Source organism: Bufo bufo, chromosome 2 (genome assembly GCF_905171765.1).
Source record: "Bufo bufo chromosome 2, aBufBuf1.1, whole genome shotgun sequence".
Classification (NCBI taxonomy): domain Eukaryota; kingdom Metazoa; phylum Chordata; class Amphibia; order Anura; family Bufonidae; genus Bufo; species Bufo bufo.
In genome coordinates, this window is record NC_053390.1 from 540,278,818 (window position 1) to 540,298,887 (window position 20,070).

Genomic DNA, 20,070 nt, shown 5'->3' on the forward strand with positions numbered 1-20,070 from the left:
TTGGGTAGTATACCTCTTGGTGAGAGATTGTTAACTGCTAGACATGCCTCTACGATGCACTCAAAGACATTTGCCCAGTTAATAGACTTTGAGAGGGGGAATATCATCGGACTGAAAGAAGCAGGATGGTTGTTTTGAAAAATTGACCTAGGAGGTGTTGGCAGCAGTGGATACAATAGGGAATGCACACATGGTGAACAAGCTCTGGGAGGCTTAGACAGACCACCAGTACAAAGTATTTTTTGATCCACCAACAAGCAAAAGCAGCTCCTACAGTTTTGTTGTCTCCCATCTAGACTCAGGTCTGTGTATTTAGGCGTGTGCTTCCTAGAAAAGCAAAAATAAGCACACCATAGGGTAGTACGTTCCAGGGATGCTAAAAAAAACACCACCTTGAGCAACTTTCTTTTGGCTCTTTTTAGTGAAGAGATCTTGGCAACTTGTGCTCCGCTGGATTTACCAGCAACGAATTTTTCTATACACCCAAACTCGTCAGCAGAATCCACATTAACATCTCCAGTTCCGTCTGTGATATCAGACCTAAAAGCCGACTCACTACTCACTGCACACAACCATAACTCCCCTTTGAACTCTAATCCCCTCAACACCCCAGATCAAAAGGATCTGGACTCCACATTTAAATACAATCCCAAGGCCACTAATATACATGATAACAGTCCGAACATAGAAGACTCAAACATTGGTACCAAAAGCTCAGAATACTACCCAATGGCAGAAACATCCACCTCTCTTTCTTTTTTAGCCCTTCCACCGGTAATCACTCCCACGGCAATATATCCAATCATGGAGAGCGCCAGCACCATGACAATCACGAACTATTTCCTACCCCTAGGATGAAAACCGTTAAAAAGAAAAAATACAGAAGAGGTTGCAGGGGAGGCAGAAACAAGAACAAAAACAAAAAGAAAACTCTAGATATTAGCGAAAGAAGTTCAGGTATATTCAAACTCTCCTCCCACAAACTAACTAAACATGAAATTTCTCTCTTGAAAAAGAGTCGATCTTTTTGTCCAACTTCCAAAATAAATGAGTTTGACCTCTTTTTAGATTTAAATAAGTTCATTAAAAAGCTGACAATAAAAAGACACTATAAAATTCAAGAACAATCCAAAAAAAAGACACAGAAAGGACAAACAAAAGAAAAGGACCTACACCCTTCAGGTAAACCATCTGGTCTCAAACCACCCTCCAACTTCTATCCAACACATCATAAAGGTAATTTCATAGACACCTTTTATGCCATCGTATCAGAAGATTTCTGGAAAATAAGCATAAAAAACTGCAAGACAACAAAAATATAATCATCTGGAATGCAGACAAGGGGGGTGGCATAGTGATACAAAATAAGAAAGACTACATCAAAGAAGCCCTCAGAATCTTATCAGACACTGAATACTATATTCCTTTGGTAACCGACCCTTCCCAAGAAGACAAGAAGGTTTTCCAGTCACTTATCAAATCCGCAGAACACATTCTAGACAAGAAAGAAAGTGAGTATATAATGGTTCCAGACTCCACACTCGCCACTTTCCATCACCTTTCCAAAATCCATAAAAGCCTTGTAAACCCCCAGCAAGACCCATTATCTCAGGGGTACAATCCATCACTCGCAACCTATCACATTATATAGATGTCTTCCTACAGAAACACATAACAAGTCTCAGATCATATATTAAGGATTCCACTTCACTCATAAAAGAACTAAAAAGCATCAAATGGGAATACTCCTACCGATGGCTCACCCTAGATGTATCAGCTTTACACTCAAATATTCCACATAATATAGGAATCAAATGCACATCAGACTTCCTGAACAAAGACGAGTCCATGTTAGTACAGCAGAAGAATTTCATTCTCGAAGGCATTAAGTTTATCCTGACACATAATACATTTCAATTCCAAGACAGGATCTTCAGACAAATACGCTGCACAGCCATGGGGACTAGATCTGCCCCAAGCTTCGGCAATCTTTTTATGGGTAGCTTCGAGGAAACATACATCTAAGTATTGAGCTGAGAATGTGATATTTTTTAGAAGATACATAGATGATCTGATTTTTATTTGAAAGGTGATGGTACCACCATAGAAAATTTTATTTCACATTTGAATAATAACCAATGGGAGTGTCCTTAACTGGAACCCACCTTGAGAATAGGACGGAATATCTGGATTTGGAAATATTTGCACAAGGAAACAAAATCATTACCCGGACATTTTTCAAAAAAGTTGATAGCAATAGCTATCTTGATTTCAGAAGCACTCACTACAGGCAGTGGAAAAATAAAATACCTTTCAACCAATTCCAAAGGATAAGACGCAATTGTACTCGAGAGGCAGACTTTGAGGAGCAGAGCAACATCCTGCTAACAAGGTTCAACGAAAAATGGTACCCAAGTAAGGTAGTGAATGAAGCAAAAAAAAGTGCATCCAAGCTTACACAATGGTAACGCCTACTACCAAAATCCAGCTCACAAGAAGAGGAAAACCCGTTTCATATGAACTTCATCACTATTTACAATCAGAACCACAATATAATCAGAACTATTCTCACCAAAAACTGGTATCTCCTGAGAAAGGACACAATCCTTAATTCAATCATCCCGAAAGTACCCCGCCTTACTTATAGGAGACCTCGGACCCTAAAGAACATCCTAGCACCCAGTAAGCTGAAGAACACTGTGATTACGGCAAAAAACACCACTATACTGCTAAATACATTCCCTACCAAAGATGAAGTTATAGGCTTGGTGAAGAAGATATTATATATGGAAAGACTTGAAGCAAGTAGATGTAAGGAGAAAGCGGTGGCAAAGCTCATTAAAAAGTGGAGAAGGTTTGTGGAACATGCTTTAACGGGGGAGGAAATAGAGGAACTGATGAATCCCTTTATTCAGACAAAATGGTACCTAGAGGCAAAGGTTAAGGGTACGCTTGGTAAACTGGAAATATAGAGGCGATGGAACATAGTGAGTGAGTAGTAAGACTGTTAGCTATATTACTTATACTCGCAGCAATTTAACATGAGTGACAGGTGTTGGGGGGAAGTTTGGGAGGGAGGGGAGTTATGAAGATCATTGATTATTAAAACCGAAATGAAAAGGAGAACAATAATTGTCTTTGTATGCAAATGTGCTTCATGTATCGCTAACATTGTTATTTAAAAGGATGTACTTTATGTGATGGATATATGGCATGCTTGCCAAAAATGTGTATTAACTGAGATTAACGTCCGAATAAAGAAAGTTATAAAAAAAAAACACCACTATATCCCAACCTCTGGGAAGTAGGAAATGTGGCCAACCAAGGTGTTTATGCTGTGAGACCATCTGCCAAAAAAACACATTTAAGATTAAGATGAGGAATCCTTCCAAATCCAGAGCAATCTAGACTGCAACTCCACCAATGTGATCTACATTCTGGAATGCCCATGCAGTTTACAATATGTGGGACGGACCATACAGACACTAAGGAACAGACTAAATAAACATAGGTCCAATATAAAGAAGCAAGTCCAAAAACACAGCGTATCCAGACATGCGGCTAATTTTCATGGGGCACTGTTCTCAGGGTTCAGAATAACACCGATTGAAAAAATTCCAATCCACCAGCGAAACAACCCACAATGCATAAAACGCCACAAAATGTATTGGATATACAAATTGAATACATTAAATCCATACGGCCTCAATGAGGCCTTCAAAATCAATCTATAAATTATCCGGTTTGTAACCCAAAACCCCTACTTGACTATGCATCTTGAGAAAACGCTTTATACAGACCTTACCACGTATATTTTAATACCCTCATTACATACCCATCAATCCGGTCAAAAAGATGAAACACCTTTACATAGCACCATTAATTAGTAACCCCCCTCACCCCTTTTTTTTTTTTTCATGTAATGGAACCAACCACCTATATAATCCTATGTTTTTACACTTCTATACCAGGCATTGTGATAAAATTTTATCAATTCATAATCTCATATGTTTTTACAACAATTTTATCACCTTTTTAAACCTCTGAGTCTCTTTATATACCTACAAGTAATTTGTAACCCTTTCCCGTTGTGTTCTACCCATACACCGTCATAGTGTAGGGTATCTATCCATGCAATGGAATCCTCCTCCTATATAACCTTATGCTACTTTCACACTTGCGGCAGAGAGATCCGGCAAGCAGTTCCGTCGCCGGAACTGCCTGCCGGATCAGGCAAAATGTATGCTAACTGATGGCATTAGTAAGACTGATCAGGATCCTGATCAGTCTTAAAAATGCCTGATCAGTGGAAAAAATGCATTGAAATGCCGGATCCGTCTTTCCGGTGTCATCCGTCAAAAACGGATCTGGCATTTATTTTTTCACCTTTTTTTCAGTCTGCGCATGCGCATACCGGAAGGACGGATCCGGCATTCCGGTATTCTGAATGCCGGATCCGGCACTAATACATTCCTATGGGAAAAAATGCCGGATCCGGCATTCAGGCAAGTCTTCAGTTTTTTTAGCTGGAGATAAAACCGTAGCATGCTACGGTTTTCTCTTTTGCCTGATCAGTCAAAACGACTGAACTGAAGACATCCTGATGCAAACTGAACGGATTACTCTCCATTCAGAATGCATGGGAATAAAACTGATCAGTTCTTTTCCGGTATAGAGCCCCTGTGACGGAACTCTATGCCGGAAAAGAACAACGCAAGTGTGAAAGTAGCCTTAGGCCTCTTTCACACTTGCGTTGTCCGGATCCGGCGTGCACTCCACTTGCCGGAATTACACTCCGGATCCGGAAAAACGCAAGTGTACTGAAAGCATTTGAAGACGGAACCGTCTTCAAAATGCTTTCAGTGTTACTATGGCACCCAGGACGCTATTAAAGTCCTGGTTGCCATAGTAGGAGCGGGGAGCGGGGGAGCGGTATACTTACAGTCCGTGCGGCTCCTGGGGCGCTCCAGAGTGGCGTCAGAGCGCCCCATGCGCATGGATGACGTGTCCAATGCGATCACATGATCCATGCGCTTGGGGCGCCCTGACATCACTCTGGAGCGCCCGGGGAGCCGCACCGACGGTAAGTACACTGCTCCCCCGCTCCCCGCTACACTTTACCATGGCTGCCAGGACTTTAGCGTCCCGGCAGCCATGGTAACCACTCTGAAAAAGCTAAATGTCGGCTCCGGCAATGCGCCGAAACGACGTTTAGCTTAAGGCCGGATCCGGATCAATGCCTTTCAATGGGCATTAATTCCGGATCCGGCCTTGCAGCAAGTGTTCCGGATTTTTGGCCGGAGCAAAAAGCGCAGCATGCTGCGGTATTTTCTCCGGCCAAAAAACGTTCCGTTCCGGAACTGAAGACATCCTGATGCATCCTGAACGGATTTCACTCCATTCAGAATGCATGGGGATAATCCTGATCAGGATTCTTCCGGCATAGAGCCCCGACGACGGAACTCTATGCCGGAAGACAAGAACGCAGGTGTGAAAGAGCCCTTACCCGGCATTATGATAAAAAGATACAAATTTTATCCTCTTTTATTTTTTGGGTATTCTATATACTTATATATTTTTCACCATGCGGGCCGTATTATTATTTCTTATTTATATATATTTTTAATTCATGCCATTTTATGCAGTTTTTTCTATTAGCTTTCACCCAGGCGGTCCTTTGTTTAGCACTAATATCCATGAGATCATGTAATCGCGCTGATAGCCTATACAGAGCGTTTGCAGCCACGGAGCGGAACACATCCATACCGCTCCCTGGCTACCTAGTCACGTGGTCGCTGATTGCGATCACGTGGCTGGAAGTAAAACTCAGCCAGCACACTGTCCGCACATCGCTCCCCGGCTACTTGGTCACATGGTCGCGCTGACTGCGATCACGTGACCAGAAGTAAACCTTACAGCGCGATCACGTGACCCCACGAATACAGTCATTCCCCCACTTTTGCATTACTTTGGGGTGCGTTTCTGATGTTTAAAGACATAAAAGCCAATGTATTAACCCTGTCTATAATATGCCCAATATGCACTTGTGTTTTGATGTTTTTTTTATTAATATGCAAATGAGGAAACATGTGGACAGTACCACTCCTATTGGGCTGTCCGGAGGTGCTGTTTTTGGCTTTTTTTTTTTAGGTTAAATACCTGTGTACACTCTATACTCAGTATTAAGCCATTTTAACCTGATGAAGGGGACCTGAGCATCCCCAAAACATGTAGTTTTACCTAGCTAAAAAATTATTCAATAAAGAAGAAGATTATTCATCCTACATCCAAGTGTCCTGGGCGGTGTTCTTTGTGCCATCTTGCGGTTCTGCTACATTCACATCTAGACACAGGTGGCACCTTCATTGCACACCCTTGCCTATGCCTGGACCATTTCCAGGTACAATTGACAGTCAGCCACTGTAGCTGGCAATTCATTTGCAGTGGTGTCATGAACTAGAAACCCGAACTGCTATGAGCTGGAACTTTATCATCTTTAGCAATGAATCCAGGTTCTGTTTGGGATCCCAGTTCCCACAACAGTCAGGTTAGAGCAGGCATCCTCAAACTGCGGCCCTCCAGCTGTTGCAAAACTACAACTCCCAGCATGCCCAAACAGCCTACAGGTATCAGCCTACAGCAGGGCATTGTGGGAGTTGTAGTTTTACAACAGCTGGAGGGCCGCAGTTTGAGGATGTCTGGGTTAGAGCATGGAGACCTTGTGATGAGAGCTTCAATTCTGCCTTTGTTGTATACCGACTGGAGCATTTTTGTGACCGAAAGTCAATTACAAAAGTAACTAGTTTTTCATGCTGAAAATAACATTTAATGGACACAACCCTTAGGGCTGTTCACATTCAGTTTTTTGCTTTAGGTCAAGCATATGTATTTGAATACAGTGAAAAATGAAATAAAACGTATCCCTAGACTATAAGTGGGAAAATGTAACGTAAAAGTGCATTGTCCCTGTTTATGTTTTTGTAGTCTTTTTGAAGGACAGAATACCATGCTATTCCGTCCTCTAAAACTTATAAAAACCTATACTTTTACATTGTAGTCAAGGAGAGTTGGATGGAAACGTAAGACATTACGTTTCATCCATTAAATGTAGTCATTTTTTTCAGATGATGCCTTAAAATCTTAAAGTCTTTATTTAAAACAAGACAGCAAAGCAGATGTGAACAAGCCTTTAGATGTACTTTATATCAGTGACTGACAGCCATCTCTGTATACACACTTACACAGATAATGCTAATAATTATGGTTAATTCCTACTACCAGCCAGTACCAAAGGCCAGTTCCGATTGCTATTTCAAATTGTTATGCATACAGTAGGAATTAACCAAAGTATTGCGTGACTTTGGGAAAAACAAACTTTGCCTCGACAGAGCCAATACATTTGAATGCTGTACGGATACTACTTCGGATCTATGATCTGAAGGTCGATTAGCTCAAGCCTACCGCAGAATGTTATGAACAACAAGGAGCTCTTGCCTGTTTCTCACTAACGTTCTCACTAACGCTGTCACCTGAATTTGGTTCTTTTATCAACTTAGGCTACTTTCATACTTGCGTTGTGCTGTTCGGTTTTGAGATCTGGCACAGGCTCAGAAAACCACAGCACAACGCTTCAGTTTTGTCCCCATTCTTTGTCAATGGGGAAAAATAATGACCAAACTGGAAAGCAGTACACCAGAATGCATTCCGTTCCGGTTTTCTGCGTTCCAATGCCGGACACAAAACTGCTGCAAGCAACATTATTGTGTGCGGCATGGGAAACTGAAGAAGCCAGATCAGACACCAAAAACCATGTAAGTCAATGGTGCCGGATCGTTTTTTTTCAGACATGGTTTTAGTGCTGGATCCGGTTTCTTAATTTTCAATATAATACAACTGGATCCGTTATGAACGGATGCAGCCAGTTGTATTATAATAACGGAAGCGTTTTCCTGTGGCTTTCAGATCCCCCGTCGGATCTCAAAACCAGAAAGCAGGAATGCTGATATGAAAGTAGCCTTGGGGCTCTTTCACACGAACGTATTTTTTTCCCATTTCCGTTCCTTTTTTGAAGTTTCCGTTTGCTGTCCGTATGCGGAACCATTTATTTCAATGGTTCCGCAAAAAAAAGGAATGTACTCCGCATGCATTCTGTTTCCGTATATCCGTTCCGCTAAATGATCGAACTATTATTGTCCGATAAATAACGTTCCGTCGCTCCATTCAAGTCAATGGGTCCGCAAAAAATATGGAATGCATGCGGAACACATCCGTATGTCATCCGTTTTTTGCGGATCCGTGCCCACTTTGCCAATGTGTTTACTGTTTACAAACATTACTGTACATTATAGTAATGATTACAAATTTTATGTTTCCTTTTCCGATTCGCAAAAAATGGATCTCATACATAAACCATATGGAGATTTTTTGCGGAAATACGGAACAGAAACGGAATGGAAACGGAAACACAATGGAAACAGAAAACGGAACAACGGATCCGTGAAAAACGGACTGCAAAATACAGCAAAATATATACAGTCATGTGAAAGAGGCCTTAGGGTCCATTTACACGTCCATAAAATTGGTACGCATCCGTTCCGCAATTTTGCGGAACAGGTGCGGACCTATCCATTTTTAATTGGGCCGGAATGTGCTGTCCGCATCCGCATTTGCAGATCCGCCGTTCCGTTCTGCAAAAAAATAGAACATGTCCTATTCTTGTTTGCAATTGCGGACAAGAAAAGGCATTTTCTATGAGAGTGCCCTCTGGGACCCGCACCTACAAGTAGACAGGAGCAGAGAAAGTTGAGGAGGGCGCACTGCGCATGCACAGCCGCCCTCCATTCATTTCCATGGAGCCGCTGAAAATTGCCGAGCGCTCGTATATTTCTGTCGGTCCCATAAAAAGGAATAGGAGGGGTGGCCGCGCATGTACGGTGCACTCCCATTCACTTCAATGGGAGAGGCAGGGAACTGCGCCTGGTGGTGGACGACCCCCTGGAAACCCGGGGTCTTCCAGCCACAACTCTCCACGGCTCCGTTCTCCTTGTAGATGCGGGTCCCAGAGGTAGGACCCGCACCTGTCAGACAATGGGGCCATATCCTAGCGATGAGTAAGTGTCACGCTCTAGACTTGCAGTTTGTCAGGGAAAGCTTCCGTCCTGACTTACATAGTACTGATAGGACCACATAGATAGCATTATATTGATTTTTGATGCTATGTAACCCCTAGAGGTTTGGAATGTATTTGATAACACTGACAGCATTATGTCAGTGTTATCCAATACATTCCAGACCTGTAAGAGTTATATAGCATCATAAATCAATATAATGCTATGCAATCCTGTAAGTACTACGTAGGTCAGGACGGGAGCTTTCCCTGACACACACTGAGTCCAGAGCGTGACGCTCGCTCTTCTGAAAGGGGCCTTACAGACCCAAACTTGTCCATACTTTGTGTCTGGTATGACAGCTAAGCTCCATTCTTGTGAAATACAAAACATAACCTATGGACAAGCATAGTGCTGTTTTGTTCTTCTAATACTTTCCAACCCCTTTGAAGAATAGAATCATTTTTAATTTAAAATTTATTAAAGCAATACAAAAATAATTTGCTGCAATAGTAGGGATAGCCTGCAAACTCCTTTATTGCTGCATATATCTTGTGTTAATGTGATTCTGCTAAGAAAGACAGTATTTGTTGACAGTGGCATGCCTAGGGTGTTTGCCACCCGGAGTGGGTCCTTTCTCAGGCACCCACCCCAATACTGTACCCCCTCAGGAGTCTTCAAATGACCTTGAGATTTTTCTCATAGACATTTTTATGACTTTGCAATAATGTGTTATTTTTGTATCACAACTCAATGGTACAATTACTTACTTATTAACACTTACCCATTTAGGCATTTTTCCTGCTTGGGGGTCATGATGGTGAAATTGCAGTACCAGCACTGTAACAACCACAGAGAGTCCAACAATCACCATAATACTTGCAAAATACTGAGCTGCATGTAAGAAAAAAAAACATGTTTAGTTATGAACAATATACTAATAATATGAAATAATGTCTAGAAACAATGTAATTTTTATGTTATCTCATATTTGCATGTTTTACATTCCCAAGACAGAGCAAGACTATGAACAATTCAAGGTAATGACTTGCGTCCTCCAAGGACAACCAGCACTGTTTTTTTCAGTTCGATTCGGTACATATAGTTCTATAATGTATATATTTTTTTGAAAACGACATACTGTATATTAAAAATGCGATAATTAAAGGCCATGTATACCTTTGGGGGGCATTTTTAATTATTGCATTGTACTCATTATGAGCTAAAAATAATTTTTTTAATTGATCCAATTTTTAATTGTAAAAATTTGATGTCCTTTTTTTCTGTACATAGCTGGGATGCTCTGGTAGCAGCCTCTGGATTTTCTCTCTTTTCTGTCAGTTGGGGAACTGACGGGATCCTTATCTCTGCTCTCTGGCCTTATAAACACTCATTAAAGCTCAATCCTTATGTTATTGATAAGAATGTGGCTTAAATAAGTGTTTAGGACCTCTTAGTAATTTAGAGATAAGGGTTATTAGATGACTAGCACAAAGTGAAGGCAAAAGTCCTTTCCCTACTGGTTCAGGACCCGATTAGAGTGATGGCCATACTGGACTTAGTATTAACCAATAGGCCGGACAGAACAGATATGCAGGTTGGGGGACACCTGGGAAATAGTTACCATAAAGTAATAACCTTCCAATTGTCATTCAAAAGAGTGTTTCTTCAGGGAGGAACAAAAATATCAAACTTAAAAAAAAACTTAATTTAGCCAACTAAGGGTACTTTCACACTTGCGGCAGGACAGATCGACAGGCTGTTCACCCTGTCGGATCTGTCCTTCCGCTATTTCGCCGTGCCGCCGGACCGCCGCTCCGTCCCCATTGACTATAATGGGGATGGGGCGGAGCTCCGGCGCAGTACGGCAGTTCACGGTGAGAGGCCGTCGGACTAAAAAGTCGGACATGCAGGACTTTTAGTCCGGCGGCCTTTCGCCATCCACTGCCGTGCTGCGCCGGAGCTCCGCCCCCGTCCCCATTATAGTCAATGGGGACGGAGCGGTGGTCCGGCGGCACGGCGAAATAGCGGAAGGACGGATCCGACAGGGTGAACAGCCTGTCAGATCCGTCCTGCCGCAAGTGTGAAAGTAGCCTAAGAGAGGCCACAGGCCTAACTAACTGGGACAAAGTCCTCAAAAATAAAAATTTTGAGAGGTACATACTTTATGGGAATAAAAGGGTAAGGAACAAGAAAAAAACAATGTGGATATATAGAACTGTAAAGAAAGCAATAAATGAAAAAAAGAAAGCATTTAAATCACTATAACAGGAGGGTAGCGAGGAAGCACTGAAAAACTATAAGGAAAAAAATAAAATATGTAAAAAACAAATAAAATCAGCCCGAGAGATTAATTGCCAAAGAGAGTAAAACTAATCCTAAAATGTTCTTCAATTATATAAATGGTAGAAAGTATAAATCTGAAGATGTTGTCCCTTTACAGAGTAATGAGGGGGGAGTTGCAGAGAGTGATGAGGAGAAAGCAAAGCTATTGAATATTTTTTTCTCCACTGTATTTGCTGAGGATAATAAACTGTCAGATGAAATGCAGAATGTAAAAGTAAATTCCCCATTAAAAGTGCCCTGTCTGACCCAGGAGGAAGTACAGCGGCATCTTAAAAAGATTAAAATAGACAAATCGCCAGGACCAGATGGCATACACCCCCATATACTAAGAGAATTAAGTAATGTCATAGCCAGACCCTTATTTCTGATATTTAAGGACTCTATACTGACAGGGAGTGTTCCACAGGATTGACGCAATATTCAAAAAGGGTCCAAAAACAGAGCCCGGAAACTATAGGCCGGTAAGTTTAACATCTGTCATGGGTAAACTGATTGAAGGTTTTCTAGGAGATACTATCTTGGAGTACCTCAATGAAAATATGCAAATAACGCCATATCAACATGGCTTCATGAGGGATCGGTCATGTCAAACTAATTTAATCAGTTTCTATGAGGAGATAAGTTCCACACTTGACAGCGGCGAATCAATGGATGTCGTATATCTGGACTTCTCCAAAGCATTTGATACTGTACCGCATAAAAGGTTAGTATATAAGATGAGAATGCTTGGACTGGGAGAAAATGTCTGTATGTGGGTAAGTAACTGGCTGAGGGATAGAAAACAGAGGGTGGTTATTAGTGGTACACTCAGATTGGGTCACTGTCACTAGTGGAGTACCTCAGGAGTCAGTATTGGGCCCTATTCTCTTCAATATATTTATTAATGATCTTGTAGAAGGCTTGCACAGTAAAATATCAATTTTTGCAGATGACCCTAAACTGTGTAAAGTAATTCACATGGAGAGGACAGTATACTGCTACAGATGGATCTGGATAGATTAGAGGCTTGGGCAAAGAAGTGGCAGATGAGGTTTAACACTGACAAATGTAAGGTTATGCACATGGGAAGGAATAATGCAAGTCACCCGTGCATACTAAATGGTAAAACACTGACATGGAAAAGGACCTAGGAATTTTCGTGAATCTTAGCAAACTAAGCTGTTGAAACAGTGTCAGGCAGCTGCTTCCAAGGCCAATAAGATAATGGGTTGCATCAAAAGGGGCATAGATGCCGTGATGAGAACATAGTCCTACCACTTTACAAATCACTAGTCAGACCACACATGGAGTACTGTGTACAGTTCTGGGCTCCTGTGAACAAGGCAGACATAGCAGAGCTGGAGAGGGTACAGAAGAGGGCAACAAATGAATAACTGGAATGGGTGGACTACAGTACCCTGAAAGATTATCAAAATTAGGGTTATTCACTCTAGAAAAAAAATGACCAAGGGGACCTCTAATAACTGTATAAATATATCAGGGGTCAGTACAGAGATCTCTTCCATCATCTATTTATCCCCAGGACTGTGACTGTGATGAGGGGACATCCTCTGCGTCTGGAGGAAAGAAGGTTTGTACACAAACATAGAAGAGGATTCGCTATGGTAAGAGCAGTGAAACTATGGAACTCTCTGCCTGAGGAGGTGCTGATGGGGTTACTCACTAAAAGAGTTCAAAAGGGGCCTGGATGTATTTCTGGAGTGTAATAATATTATAGACTATAGTTACTAGAGATGGGTCATTGATCCAGGGAGTTATTCTGATTGCCTGATTGGAGTCGGGAAGGATTTTTTTTCTCCTTAAGTGGGGACAATTGGCTTCTACCTCAGTTTGGAACTATGTGGGACAGTATCAAAAGCCTTACTAAGGTCCAGATAAGCGATGTCTACTGCACCTCCGCCATCTATTATTTTAGTCACCCAATCAAAAAAATCTATAAGATTTGTTTGACATGATCTCCCTGAAGTAAACCCATGCTGTTTTTCATCTTTCAATCCATGGGATTTTAGATGTTCCACAATCCTCTCCTTAAGTATGGTTTCCATTAATTTCCCTACTATTGTGTCAGGCTTACTGGCCTATAGTTGCCCGATTCCTCCCTACTACATTTCTTGTGAATGGGCAACATTTGCCAATTTCCAATCTTCTGGGACGACTCCTGTTGCCAGTGATTGGTTAAATAAATCTGTTAATGGTTTTGCTAGTTCGCCGCTGTGCTCTTTTAATAGCTTTGGGTGTATCCGATCAGGCCCCTGTGACTTATTTGTATTAAATTTTAGACAGCTGACTTTGAACCTCTTCCTCTGTAAGGGGCAGTATGTGTGCACACGCCTACACGAACTGACTGACAGGGGTCAGCCCCTGCAACTTATGGGTCTCCAAATTGGGCACATGACCTGAGCTTGCCCTTTACACCTTGGAGGTGCTGGCCTGCCCTGCAGCCAGTGTATTGTCTGAACGTGTGTTTAGCACGCTTGGAGGGGGGTTATCACAGGTTATATTTACCAATGTTTTGGGGTGTACCCCAATTAAAAAAAATTAAATAAATTTAAAACCAAAAAACTGTGTAGGCTACCTCCTCCTCCAATGCACCTTCCACCTACACAGCCACATCCACTGCCTCCTCAACCTCCTATTCAATATGGACCTCGTCCTCCTAGATCAAGATTATTATTTTATATTTTTATGTATTTTATGTTATTTGAAGTCATTACCCTATTCACATTTGTTTGCAGAGCACTTGCCATGCTCTTAACCACATTTTGCTGGCATTTGCAGCACTCTAGCCCTTTCCATGACATTTTTAAAGCCATTTTAGTGCTCAAAAGTTTGGGTCCCCATTGACTTCAATGGGGTTCGAGTTCGGGGTCAATTTCAGGTCAAGTTCGGGTCCCGAACTCAAACTTTTTTGTGAAGTTCGGCCAAACCCGTCGAACCCGAACATCCAGGTGTCCGCTCAACTCTAATCATTACCTTTTTTTCTATTTAAATGGACTACAAGCAGTAACTGTGTTGGTGTGAACTTTTGATTTTAAAGGAAAATCAAGAAATAATTGTAGTTTATTATGCACCCTTATACAAACAAAGTAAATAACAGCAAATCTGTCTTCTAAGGACAACACCTTATGTCACAATATGGCGAAATATGAGGACTGCAGTCATCTGGAATACGGAAACAAAACATCATAAGGCATTACAGTGCACAGTATTATGCCGGGGAGCAATGAAGTCTGACAGCGAGAATGGAGAGATACCAACCATAGAAATAGATACAACTCAGTTATTAAAATAAGCAGTTATGTGGAGACACAATGTTCTCAGTATCAGTCCATATTACAAGTAATAAGACCTGGCAGATAAATGTTCCATGATGGCTTGGTCAGTCACAAGGATCTGCACACAAAAATTAACCAATTGTTGACTATGTACAAAGTTACTTGTATTAATATTAAAGGTCTCAAAGACACTAGGGGTCATTTACAATGAACACGTACTGTACCTGGTTATGTAACCTCTTAACCTACAGTGTAGATGAGGAGAAATCCAACATGATTGATAATGTCAAGGTTGACAGAGACAGATCTAGTTATTATCATGAGGACAAAGTGAAGCAAGAAAGCATGAAAAGATAGATATTTTTCCATATATGTATAATGTTAACAATGATTGGAAACTCCATTCTCCATAGTAACTATTTCATCTACACGTATAATACACAAAAATATCACCTATTATCACTGGTGACTACTTGCAAACACCAAACTGAGTCTTCTGTGCCTAATTTAATATCTAGTTTTCAGATGTGAATTTTATAGAATGAGCAGGGGTGTCCACCTACTGCCCAATAATCTATGGTTGACCAGTTTGGCCAGTCCTGGACAAAAGAATACATTGAGGCACGTTTTTGGACTTCAGGCTGCATATTTATTAAGCATCTTATTATTCTTTGTAAGGGAAAAGGAAGCCATGACTTAGTTCTAAATTATACTATATGTCACTTTTTGTAATGGAAATGTGGCACTGAGCTATATCAGGTAAGACCTGAGGTAGCTCTGATGTTGTGCCTTATTATTGTGCATTAGTATTAATAAAAATGCCCCACATTTACGTTATATACGTATTTATTTACATGTTCATGGGTATTGCCATGGCAACAAAAACATCAATTGCTTACGTCGATTGACCACAAAGACTTGCAAATTCCATCTAATTTGATGAAACAGCAATAGAGGCTCCACCCTAAGCCTAAGGAGCAAACTCTGATGAAAACGCAAAATTCATTCTGTGACCTCACTGTGCATCTGCTTGTAAATATTACCCAACCCCACTTCACAAATTCCTAAAACTGCACTAACATATATTTTTTTAAGTAGTAGCCTACTGCCTAGCCTGTGCCTCATACTGTTTATGTCTGATTGGCTTCTCTTAAGCTATGTGAGCTAGGATCATACAGCGGCAAACAGCAGGAAGGCGCTACCAGATGATTGATGATGTGGACCTTGCGGCAACATTAAGATGTTAGGTCCCTGGGAAAAGCTCTGCCACCCGATGCATTTATAATAATAAACTTGGTAGCTTGTTAAGTAATCTAACCATTTTTATATGGATACATAGGCTGGTTGATATTCTGTATACTACCTATCTATATGTGATGCAGTGTACTGTGCCACTTGCCACTTGCATAGGCGGTGGAGGACTAGAGTCCCACCATGGCTCAGGAGTCCACCAGGGGAAACACCTGTTCCCATGTGGGTTAGTCCAAGCCTGCTCATATCCAGTACAGTACATTAACTAGTTCAATATATTTTAGTAAATATCCATGTAATAGCCCAGACATATGACATTTATTACTTCAATAGATCCAAAATATATAACACAAAATATATGGTGATTTTTTTTCTCCTTTTTTGAGGTCTTGCATACAGAATAACAATATAACATATTAACTGCATTTTCAAGAGAGGATCAGATACGGCTAGTTTATCATCTGACATGACATGAGCACGATGATGGGAATAACAGAACACAGAGTAAAAGCTTACATCAATTCTTACTATGTCTGGATGTTTTGAGAATCCCTGACCTTAGAAATGATAGGTGGCTATGTGCTCCAGGGGTGGCCCTGAAAACAGATGGCACTGGAGCTGCAGAGTAAATTATTTGTCTTAGCTGGATAGAAATGCTATCATTCTGCTTGCCGTGCAATGGTATTAAAGTTTTACTGGCTTAAGATAGACTTATAGCCCATCGTAGACATAAAACAAGTTGCCGACCAATTACTTTTGACTTTTGACATATTAGTTATTTTTATGTTACCTGCCTGGCTCAGAAAAAATAGTGTTCCTTAATACCCCTTGAAGTATTTTATTCATTTATGCTAAATATTATTGACCCAAACTGAAATGCAACAAAAAAGTTATAAGCTATATACTTCTGTAATCTTTTACAGTAGGTCCAGTGCATCTAAAAGATACAAAACAAAGCAGCATTGCAAATAGTATTGATTACATTTTCTGTATAGAACTCCCATGCAGACATACACCGATCAGCCATAACATTAACCCCACTGACTACTAAAGTCAATATCAGTGGTTTGCCCATAACAATGGCGCCTGTTAAGGGGTAGGATATATAAGACAGCAGGTAAACAATCAGTTCTTGAAGCTAATGTGTTGAAAGTGAAAAAGTTTAGGATCTGAACAACCAGGGCTGGCCTTAAATTAAATGTCACCCTGTGCAGGAAATTCTATGGAGCCGCCTCATTTTTCCCAGATATAAGGGGAAGGGGGGGTTAAAAAAAAGTATATTAGGCATGTTTTAATTTTTATTGGGACATAGAGCTGAAGTAATTTTTTTTACCATTAGCCATAAAAGGAATGTATAAAACATATACAACTACATTGCATTTATACAGTATTTAGATAGATATGTGGAACCCAATATCTCAGCAAGTTGTGGAGAAGCATGAGGGACTATGCCAGTAACATCCATATAACAAAGACACTCATTTATCTCAAAACATTTGTGAATGCCACGGCAGTGATTTCTCAGTTTTCAGACTTCAAGGAATTGAACTGGTAACTTTACTGATCGGAGAGGAAATTTTGTGTGAAACCTGATGGATACTCCAACTAGAGAACCCGGTGGACTGAACAAATTAAGTAACAGTCTTTTGTATGTTTTTTGTAAATTTCACTTCGGCAACACATTTATTTGGTCTCGCTCCCTTGACCATGGTTGCATTTGTTTGCCATCAATTGATTTTTCTTTGTTGGGTTTTTAATGGCAATCATATTGGCTTTAATATGTTTGATAAATTTACCCTCTATACCTCGCCCATTTAAGATGACAAAGCAGGGTTTTCTCCCCATATTGTGAATATTCTTTCTGATCTGATTCTACAATATCTCACACATCCTCATCATTTACTCTGTCTCTATATTTGGTGGGTCTAGTTTTATTTGTGCCATTTACAGATCCCCATGGTAACATGGCATGCTTTGTCATACCTTGCTCCACTTGCTATATTCAGCTAATGGTATGGCCGCAGTGGGTGGCATCATTCTGACGCTCTATTCACCCACTGGCTGCTTGTTAAGGTTAACCTCCTCTGGAGGCAAAGTAAGTCCTTAATAAAGGCTGTCTTTTCCCAGGACTTCATGGTGGCTCACAGTGGCTTGTCTTAAACCAGGAAATGGCACCCACTATATTAATTATTTCTGTTGTACCCCTCAGGATTATCAACCTAAATCTTTATTTTTTTCTGGACAATTCATCCAAAAATCACGGACAGTCAACATTTGTACAGACAAATTGGAAAACTACAATGAACTATAAAGATTATAAGTACAGTAATACATGTTTAAAGATGAGATACTAATACTGAACACATTACCAGAGTTTACTCTGAGGTCTAAAATGTTGAGAGTTACAATCAAAGTGACCTGCTCGAAGACCACCAACCTCTAAAAAAATTATGCATCAAATTTTTTTCACGGACACTGCAAAAAAAGTCCCCTATTTTTATGGACTGTCCAGGAATTTCTGAACAGTTGGCAACCCTGGTACCCCTGTGGAAACAGAATCGTTTGTATGCGCACAGAAATGTGTAGGATCAGATGGTTGCAGATTTTATTTGAAACATATCAGTGCACAGAGTTGTGTGTATGTGTATCAGGGTGGCAGGTGGGGCATCTCCTACATCATGGTTATACAGTACCTAACAGGAGTGAGTACACCCCTCACATTTTTGTCAATATTTTATTATATCTTTTCACGGGACAATACTGAATTTGGTGTGTCCTCAAAATAATTCAACACACAGCCATTAATGTCTAAACCTCTGGCAGCAAAAGTGAGTACACCACTAAGTAAAAATGGCCAAATTGTGCCTAATTAGACATTTTCCCTCCCTGGCATCATTTGACTTATTAGCATTACAAGGTCTCAGGTGTGAATAGGGAGCAGGTGCATTAAATTTGGTGTTATCGCTCTCACATACTAACCAAAGACAATTACCTCTCCCAACTAGTTCAGGACCTGACTAGAGGGACGGACATACTGGACTTAATATTAACCAATAGGCCTGACAGAACAACAGACGTTTTGGGACAAAGTCCTCAAAAATAAAAATACAGCCACAAAATGGGATATCTTTAAAAGCATCCTAAAATCTCATTGTGAGAGATACATAACGTATGGGAATAAAAGGTTAAGGAACAAAAAGAAACCAATGTGGATAAATGGAACTGTAAAGAAAGCAATAAATGACAAAAAGAAAGCATATAAATCACTAAAACAGGAGGGTAGCGAGGAAGCACTGAAAAACTATGAAAAAAATAGAACATGTAAAAAACAAATAAAAGCGGCCAAACTAGAGACCGAGAGATGAATTGCCAAAGAGAGTAAAACTAACCCTAAAATGTTCTTCAATTATATAAATGTTAAAAAGTATAAATCTGAAGATATCGGCCCTTTAAAGAGTAATGCGGGGGGAGTCGCAGAGAGCAACGAGGAGAAAGCAAAGCTGTTAAATATTTTTTTCTCCAATGTATTCACTGAGGAAAATAAACTGTCAGATGAAATGCTGAATGTAAAAATAAATTCCCCATTAAAAGTGTCCTGTCTGACCCAGGAAGAAGTACAACAGCGACTTAAAAACATTAAAATAGACAAATTGCAAGGATCGCATGGCATACTCCCCCGTATCCTAAGGGAATTAAGTAATGTCATAGCCAGACCCTTATTTTTTATATTTGCGGACTCTATACTGACAGGGAATGTTCCACAGGATTGGTGCATAGCAAATGTGGTGCCAATATTAAAAAAGGGTGCAAAAACAGAGCCTGAAAACTATAGGCCGGTAAGTTTAACATCTGTTGTGGGTAAACTGTGTGAAGGTTTTCTAAGAGATGCTATCTTATAGCATCCCAACGAAAATAAGCAAATAACGCCATATCAGCATGCCTTCATAAGGGATCGGTCATGCCAAACTAATTTAATCAGTTTCTATGAGGAGGTAAGTTCTAGACTTGACAGCGGGTATCAATGGATGTCGTATATCTGGACTTCTCCAAACCATTTGACACTGTACCACATAAAAGGTTAGTATATAAAA

General features: G+C 40.5%; 1 protein-coding gene across 1 annotated transcript in view; it reads right to left on the reverse strand.

The window, feature by feature from the left end:
- LOC120990962 (neuronal acetylcholine receptor subunit alpha-7-like) overlaps positions 1–20,070 on the reverse strand; it is a 296,293-nt gene that overhangs the window by 1,759 nt on the left and 274,464 nt on the right. Inside the window, exon 9 of the mRNA XM_040419853.1 lies at positions 9,892–10,001. Coding sequence (XP_040275787.1) covers positions 9,892–10,001 — 110 coding nt within the window. The remainder of the gene's footprint in view (positions 1–9,891; positions 10,002–20,070) is intronic.